This window comes from Antrostomus carolinensis, unplaced genomic scaffold (assembly GCF_000700745.2).
Source record: "Antrostomus carolinensis isolate BGI_N321 unplaced genomic scaffold, ASM70074v2 scaffold53294, whole genome shotgun sequence".
NCBI lineage: Eukaryota > Metazoa > Chordata > Aves > Caprimulgiformes > Caprimulgidae > Antrostomus > Antrostomus carolinensis.
This window is the reverse complement of record NW_010313870.1, coordinates 19619-28670: the sequence shown is the minus strand read 5'-3', so window position 1 is coordinate 28670 and position 9052 is coordinate 19619. Positions and strand designations below refer to the sequence as shown.

Here is a 9052-nt window from a genome sequence, read left to right as displayed (position 1 = left end):
GGGAGCGCACAGCGCTCGGTTATCAGCGGGAACGGGCCGTTAAAGCCACGCTCGGGTTTGACACCTGGGAACGTTTCCGTATTCCGTGCCAATTCTGTTCACGTGAATCCCCCTTTAGCGTCTCTTTAAACCTCCGTGCAGCGTGACTGAACCAGTAACCCAGAGAAAGCAGAGAGGCGGCTGCTCTGGGCGAAGGACGAGAAAACCCCCCGCTTTGGTCTGCGGAAACCTGGCAGTTCATCTGCTTGCTCTGAAATAAAGGAGTGCCTCTCGATGAACTGGTACTTTAAATTGTCAAAATGAGCTTGTGAGCTTCCTAGGGAAATGCTACTTAGTTTTCTGAAAGCTGTGCTGAAGGAGGTCACCTTTTCAGGTCAGTTACAGCGTTTCCAAAGTTGTGCCGTTGCTGTAGCGGTTCCCAGGGCTGACTAACAAAGGATGGGCAGATCCAGCGCAGGTGCAAGATACTGGTCTTGGTTAAAGGTGTAAACTATTTGCAAGTTGAAATATAAGGCCTTTCACTTTTTTTTTTTTTTGTCAGTTGCAGAAAAGATTCAGTTGCTTGATCTGAAAAAGTCGTGTAAACACAGAAGGTGGGGACAAAAGGGACGTTGTTATGTCTGCTGCTAAGGAAGAAGATGTGTGTAACCACGTGAAAGTGGTGGTCCGTGTCCGTCCAGAGTCTCAGAAGGAAAAAGATGGCAACTATAGCAAAGTTGTTCACGTTGTTGACCAACATATATTGGTATTTGACCCAAAGGAGGAAGAAGTTAGCTTCTTTCACGGAAAGAGACTAACCCACAGGGATCTTAATAAAAGGAAAAACAAAGATCTTAAATTTGTATTTGATACTGTTTTTGCTGAAAGTTCAACCCAGCTGGAAGTTTTTGAGCATACTACCAAATCCCTAATTGATGGCTTCTTAAATGGATACAACTGCACAGGTAACTTTGCTATTTATCTCCTATTAAAAAACTTCACTAAATTCCTCAAAGTTTCTACCATTGTATCCAACTGTTGTAGAGGCTTTAAAAAAGGCTGAGATTTATATAAAGCATTTTGTTTTAAATTATAGATATGAGAGACTGACTTTTTAGCCTACAGAGGTTAGAATGGCTCTACTCTATTTTGAGAACTAGTTCATGTTTGGGTTATAGCAGACTTTTATCTGAAATACAGATGCCTATGAGGGGAGTCCTCTGGAAAGACTTACTCAACCAGAAGCAGTTATGTCACTGACTGTGTGGTAGCCTGCTTTATGAACTCTCTTTAAGAGCTTGGTTTTTTTAATTGGCAAATGTGACATTGTGAGAAAATGAAATACTTACCTGCAATAAGTTGGTGGCTTAGGGTTATGACAGTAAGCAAATAATATTTTATAATAATATTTTTATATTATTTTAATATAATTTTACAATAATATTTTATTATAATATTGCCAGTAAATTAATTTTGAACTGAAAAATCAAAAATAAATGTGTATTTTAAAATAGCTTTCCGATTATAGCTGTAAAAAGTATAGCTTAAATAAGAATTTTGATCAGTTTATGAAGATAGCTCTGCAGAATGACAGAGGTGTGTGAATGTCCATTTGAATTTTGCATTCCTGATTAACTCACTATATATCTCTTTGCTTTTTTTTCTTTTTGTTTGGTTTGTTTGTTTGTTGTTTTGTGACAATTCAGTGCTTGCGTATGGTGCAACAGGAGCTGGAAAGACTCATACAATGTTAGGTTCCCCTGAAGATCCTGGAGTGATGTATTTAACCATGATGGCACTTTATAATTGCATGGATCAAATAAAAGAAGATAAAATATGCAATGTTGCTGTCTCTTATTTAGAGGTAAGCCAGTTCCTGCATTTGGTGTGTTGCTTTTTAAGGCATATTTTAATAAAGACAAAGTGGGTTTGCCTTCTCCCATCCTTTCTGGGCCTTTACAAGATGTGCCCCTGATAGGAATGGAACTGAACTGTGCTCCACAAATTTGGTATTATTCATAGGCACCTGTTATTATCTTGCAGAAGGCTGCCCAAAAAGGAAAATCTCTTCTCATATTCACTGAACATGCTAATGATCACTGTGTTGCTGATCAGTTACATCCCTCTGAATGTTTGTTGATATGTACAAGAAAGTATCTTTTCAGGGATGTATTTCAGGACTTCGCAATAACATCCTATAAGCACTGTTTAACCACACAACTAAATGATATTTAATCCTTTTTCAATTATATTTTTAAAGTTTTCAGTTCATTTTATTGATCTGAGATACAGTACAACTACTTGAATTAGAGCTGCTATGCCAATGGTTAGCTCTTTACAAATATTTCTTTTGTTCTTTGTTGTTACCCTCTCTCCTCTCTTCAACTCTTTCGCATCACAGCTCTGTTTTTTCAAGTAGCTATTTTAGCACTGCTGTTAAGTATTAGTAGTAAAATTGTTACCTTCTAGCCCCCCTCAAACTCTTAATGGAAGAGTAGTTAGTATTTGAGGGGAAGAAGGAGGAGGGAAAAGTTTGCTTTGCCATGTGCTTTTTCAAGTGTTTCTACAGGCCATGAAATAAAGTATTTAAGAATTTTAACAGAAGTACATTTAGGTTAAGAAATCCCACTGAAGTATGGACTGTGAAGAGTAATAGAGGACAAGAAATGCTCTGGATTCATGCTTACACAAAAGGTTTTTTTTGTAAAAAGAGTAAACTTTTTTTTTAATAAAGATTATTTACTAAGAAAGAGTGACTCCCAGGAAAGCTGTTTGGCAAAAATTCTACAGATTTAATTTGTTACTTTATCTTAAAGAGGTATTAAAAAAGATTGTGAGTATTTCTGGTTAGTTAGGTTTAATCCTATCAATTATGCTAGGATAGCTTTCTTAAAAGATTTTAAATTCCTTTTCAAAGGTCTACAATGAACAGATACGTGACCTGCTGGTAAACTCAGGACCTCTGGCTGTTCGTGAAGATACCCAGAAAGGGGTGGTAGTTCAAGGGCTAACTTTACATCAGGTATGTAAATAGATATTGAAATTCAGGAAGCCTCACAATGTGTTTGAGAAAATGGTGAAGTTCCCATTGATCTGTGAAAGTTGTAGGCAATTTAGTAACTTCCTAGTGGGCTTTTTTTCTGGCAGTCATCACCAGTACCTTAGTAACTTGTGAACCTGATTAATTATTCAAAAGTATGTGGCAAAAACTGCTGGTATTCTGAAACACAAATGGATTAAGGCATCCAATCCTTATTATAGAAAGGGTACCATTAGTTTGATACTCCTCTTCAGGTTTTGGAAGATTTGTTTTTTTTGACTAATATGTCTTAGCATTTCTTAAAGAAATTCCTTGCCTTCAGGGCCACCTTGGAGTGTTCTACACCTTTGCAAGTCTTGTGCCTACATATCAATTGTTTCTAGTTTTAAATAACCACATTTGAAAAGTTTCACTTGAAATGAATTTTCCAAGCCAGCATAGCAATTCTTTGGCAAAGTCAGTGACACAACTTAGTTTTCCAATATGAAAATCAACTCTTGTAGACCTAATTTCTTGCAGCCTTTTAGTGTATGCTATGTGCTATGTAGCTTCCAGCTGTTGTGTGCACGAGATAATAATTCAACAGGTAACAATGTCATTAATTTGATTCACACTGTGAAAACCATACTTCCTAAAGCTTTGGTCTTTGGGGAGAAAAATTAGTATATCACTGTTTAATACATTAATACAAGAAAAATTAAGTCAGTTATTCTTAGACTGACTTAATTCAAGACTTTTTCTAACTCTAGAGAACCTTTGAAGATTTGTTTAAATTCTTTACTAAAAAAACATCTCTGATTTAAGTTTCTGCAGTTAAGTGTCTGCCTTTTGTGCTTTAATGCTTTTTAACCAAAAGTGTTTGTTCAAAGTGACTCAGTTCCAAAACTTTTGGAATTTCTTTTATTTCTAGGTAATTAAAATTTTAAGTTCCTTTAATTTTTTTGGAAAAGAGAATGTTAACATATTTTAGAATCAGTGTAGAATCTCTTATAGTTGATGAAAAAAATCTGCATTTATATTATGCTCTACCCTTAAAGCCTAAATCAGCAGAGGAAATCCTTCGAATGTTGGATTATGGAAATAAAAATAGAACACAGCATCCCACAGATGTTAATGCCTCCTCTTCCCGATCCCATGCTGTCTTTCAGGTAAGTGAATACAGCAGATATACAGTGCTCATCAGTGTGAGGTGTAGTTGTTTAAATTTGAATACAATGGGGGCTTTTTTTAAAACTGTGTTAAATCTTAGTTTGGGTGAGAGGAGATTAAAGTTTTCCAGGTTACTGTTCTTGTTGACTTCTCGTTCCTTATAAGTATGTAAAGGTTCATAGTGCTTATTTTTGAAAAAAGGAATTCAATGAAAAGCTCTCTAGTTCCAATACTTTAAGCCAATACTTCTTAAAAGAAATATCTTTTCTGTAAAAACTGTAATTTTGAGCTTTGAATATATTTCCATATTGCAATTTTATAAACTGAAAGTTGTTGGGTTGTTTGGTTTTTAATGCTTCCTGGTTTCATTATTTTGCTCAGTGTTGTTCTAGGAAAAATATTTTACAAAATGAAATTATACATCTGACTATAAACTGAGATTCTCAAGTAGTGGTACTTTCTCATCCTGCTTATGTTGGCTTTTGCAATAAAGCGATTTCTTAATGTCATGTACCAAGCTTTAAAACAACTAAAGCAGTTCTAAACTGTATCTGCTGACTTAGGTAATGCTTGATAATTAGAGCCAAAAGTTTGTATTTTGACATAGATGATGGCAATGCAAGTAGCTGTGAAGTTAGCTCTCCAGAGCTCTACTGTCAACTACTAATGTGAAAATAGGTTAATAACGGACAGAAAATGTGTTAAATACTTCTAAAATATGTAACGGAGCAAAAGTCTTTCCCACTCTGAAAGCTTCTATGTTTTCTTACATCCCTTAGACTTCTGTTTGAAATTCCCCTTTTTAATTTCCCTGAGGTCTTGCCCATGGTTGTGCATTTAAGGCAAAAACTTCTTAGGAAGTTGATCAATTTCAGCTGCATTGCTGTGTATGTGTGCTGCCTTTAATAAGGCACAAAGTGCAGTGCCACAGGCTGAGATCAGAGAGTGAACTGCTGATTTCTGTTCCTCGTTTGCTGGGCTGGAGTGTCTTACCTCCCTTTACTCAGGAAAAAACTCTGGATTGTATTATCTGGCAGACTTTTCCAAGATCGTTATTGTCAATAATAGAATTCTTAAGACTGCTCAAACTAGTGTGAACATTTTTGTCTTTGAACTTGAGGTAACTGACAAAGTCATTTCTAGACTATTGCCTGTGTTCTTTCTTTGTTTTTCTGTGTCCCCATAGCAGTAGTGGCCAGCAAAGCAGCCTTGATGGTGTAAAATGCACTGGCTGTCTCTTAGCTGGTCTCCATATGCAGCTGCAGTCAAATAGATGGCGTGCTTGATTGAACTTCACAATCATTTGTGGACAAATGTCTGGTTGTCAGAACTTTTTTTGTGAAGGAAAAGACCTTTCAATGTAAAGATTAGGTAGGCATTGCCATGCCATGGCTCAAAGCATGTTCTACTGGGTACTCAGCATGCACAGTTCATTCACAAAAACTGTCAGACTGATTCTGTTCAAGGATACTGTAGTTACCAAAAACTTTCTCTGGTTTTCTTTGCAATATTCCTAATCCATTTAACTCTTGTAATGAGATAATTCTGAACCTGTGTGCATTTGTTGTTTGAGATTGTCTAGCTATCAATCAAGATATATAATTGCCTTCACTGAAGTGTTGTTTTCTGTTAAGTACACAAATTACTGGTAAAAGGTTTGTTTTGTTAGACAATTGTATCTCGAATGTGTGATTTATATGAATATCTACTAATATCATGTGTTCTCAAAGCGCAGCCTTAGAACAATAGTGTGTTTAGGAGTGAATAGGCTTTAAGCCTTTTTCACCAAAGTGACTTTATGCTTGAGAGGAGAGGAGGATTACATCATTTATTTAGAAAAATGTGTGTGTAAAGAAGAGCTTAATAGAAGTGCTGCATCTGCATGTACCACTTAAAAGGAATATTATTGTTCCTAACTAGATTGGTCCAATTAATGCACCTGAAAGTTTAACAGATTTTAATTAATGTTCACTGGTTTAAGCTAAGCAAATTCATATCAATACACTTTTAAAAAGTGGATTCTTAGATATTCTATCTGCTTGATGCAGTTATTAGCAGTGTTGGCATCTGTAAGAAGTAATTACAAACTAGTCAATTGTACTACAAATAATCACTTATGTTAGTTTCTGATCTATTTCTACAAATTTGTGACATTGTGCAAAACATGTCTTACCTGCTTCTCTTTTATTGCCCCTTTGTTTCCACAGACAGAAATGATGAGAAATCATTATTGCTCTCTTGATTCCTCTTCATTTTTAGGTTTTCTGGTTTTTAAGTCACTCTTTTTTGTAGAGATCAATTATCTTTTATGCTGGCTTTAGGTTTTGTTGTTAACTTTATTGGAGCAGGATGTTTTTGGAAACTGACTCAGAAAGTAGTAGAAGTCTTGGCCCAGGACATTCTGAGCTGATTTTAGAGATGCAAGTTTTGCTGTACTGTACCATCTGTCTTAGGTTTGAAATATCTATCTAGGTCAGGCAATTACTGCATCTGAAAGTAAAATCCCAATTGCCACACTGTTCTATTGAAAGTGTTCTGCTGACAGACAAAGAAATAGAAAAGATTCTGCTTTGGGGCATTTCCTGTGTCTTTTGAATTTTTATAAAAGCTTTAATCATACAACATAGTTTGGCTGTCACTACACATTTCCCTACTTTGATAATGATAGTTACTTGGTTCTGGTAGAGTGCTGCCAGCCTGACATAGCTACTTTACCAAGGTAAGAACAAGGAAATGTTGTCTTCTTCATTTTTATATTGCTATAGAAATAGCACAAAAGAATTTATTTATATTGTTTGATATAGAAACATACATATTACATATAGACATACCTTTTGTGGAAAGTCATAATAATTTTCTTCACTCCCAATACTGCTCAATTTTTTTTTTCTGTTAAAAATTGCTGTGAAGGCTTCAGTTCTCATGGGCAAAGCTTAAAGCTACAGAACTGGTGAGATATTGTCTTTATTGGTCAGTCACCTTATATGTATGGCAACTCGTTCCTAATTCTAAAAGTACATTCCTGAAAGCATCAGTAACCATTAGCCTTACAAGTGGCCACACAACACAAGAAGGGGAAATTTATAGAGAATACTGAAAATGTAAAAGCCATCTAACTGTAATTCTTCCTACTGATTGTGTTCTCATGCTCTGCCTACTTCCTCATAAACCTGAGGAAAGAATACTTTCACTAGCAGAAGGAAGTGAAAGCATTTAGTTCTTTCTGTATCTCCTGTACTGTGAAAATGTCAGGAAAAAAGGAATGAGGGGGAACAAGTGGCCTCAGGGGTCACAGCTTTCCAGAAGACCCTGGAGTAGTATGTGTTGTCACAGCAGTAAATGAGTATTGTTCCCCTATTAATGGTAGTTACAGTTAAGTCTAAAGCACTGAATTCTAGCCTTTTTCCTGGTTTATCCCTATATATATATATATATATATATGTATCTTTATGGCATACTCTTAAAGATGCCTTTAAAAAATGAACACCTTTTTCAATTTAAAGTGCAATAGTGTGATATACATCTTGAGTGCAGAAGAATGAAGAGCTATTTTAACTATGAAATTCATTTGAAACTCACTGATCTTTGCCACTGTGCTCTGCCCCCACCCAGCTGCTTTCTTAATCCTATGCAGCAGTAAAGATAATCAAAAAGGCAAAAGCGAGAGGGAAATACCTTGTGGTTCATTTAAGTGAAGAGGGTGAGGGTGAAGCAATTGCTTGCCACCAGCAGGCTGGTGCCCAGGCAGTCCTCAAGCAACAGCTACTTTGGAGAAACCTTTGGTCAGTTGGAGTCAGCTGTCCCCTTGCAAGCTCTTCCCCCTGCCTTGACATCATACAACTGCTGTTCAGCAAAAGATGAACACTGGTGTGTTATCAGCACTGTTGGGGTCACCAATCTGAAAGCACCATACAGGCTACTCTGCAGAAAATTAACTCCATCCCAGACAAACCCACTGCAACCACTCTGCTTTTTCCTACTAATACCTGAAGCAGGTGAATTTGAGGTAAGTGTCAGAAATGGATTCACTATTTTCCATCAGGCTAACCTGCATGTTGGTGTTAGATATGTGTTGAAAGGTTTGACTTGGGTTCTGGGAAGGATTCCAATAAGAATTTCTGAAAACAGTTGTTACACTGTAAAATTAACTTACTGCTTAGAGTATCAACTGACTGGTTAATGTTTACTTTTTAATTTATTTTTTTTTATTGTAGATTTATCTAAGGCAGCAAGAGAAAACAGCTAGTATCAATCAAAATGTTCGCATCGCCAAAATGTCTCTCATTGACCTGGCAGGGTCTGAACGTGCCAGCGCAACAAGTGCCAAGGGGGATCGTTTTAGAGAAGGAACAAATATTAACCGCTCCCTGCTAGCTCTTGGAAATGTCATTAATGCCTTGGCAGATCCAAAGGTATGTGCTGATTTCTCATGCAGTCGTCACCTCCTAGTGTTTTGAAAACTTTTTTTAGAAATGGTAAGCTCTCATTGAGTAACGGGAATTATATTGTTGATGCTTCTCACCTCATCATTTTCTATTAAGATTTTCTTAGGTGTTTCCACCATGATCTCTGTGATAGCTGAAAGACAGTCCCAATGGGAAGGAGTTCTCAAAAACAGAGTGCAGCTACCTAAAGATAGCATCAAAGATTAATATACCTGCTTTTCTTACCCACCTTTTTCAAAATTAAGCATATGTAGAGAAACTTGCATGAGTAAATAAATAGCCTTGCAGTGACAAATATTTTTCCAGAGGTTTGTGCCCTTTAATCTTAAGGGAGGAGGCTTTTATAGGAGAAAACAACACCTGTCCAAAGTTGTTCCTTTGTGCTGTTACATATCAGCACACGCACACATCCCCTACCCCCTGTTCAAGGTAGTGAATT

At 36.5% G+C, this 9052-nt stretch overlaps 1 protein-coding gene across 1 annotated transcript in view; it reads left to right on the top strand.

Moving 5' to 3' along the window:
- Positions 1-616: 616 nt before the first annotated feature.
- Positions 617-9052, top strand: part of KIF18A (kinesin family member 18A) — a gene marked incomplete at its 3' end in the record, with an annotated part of 18655 nt that continues 10219 nt past the window's right edge. Inside the window, exons 1-5 of the mRNA XM_010167446.1 lie at positions 617-944; positions 1686-1843; positions 2897-3001; positions 4057-4167; positions 8383-8580. Of these exons, the coding sequence (XP_010165748.1) occupies positions 617-944; positions 1686-1843; positions 2897-3001; positions 4057-4167; positions 8383-8580 (900 nt within the window). The remainder of the gene's footprint in view (positions 945-1685; positions 1844-2896; positions 3002-4056; positions 4168-8382; positions 8581-9052) is intronic.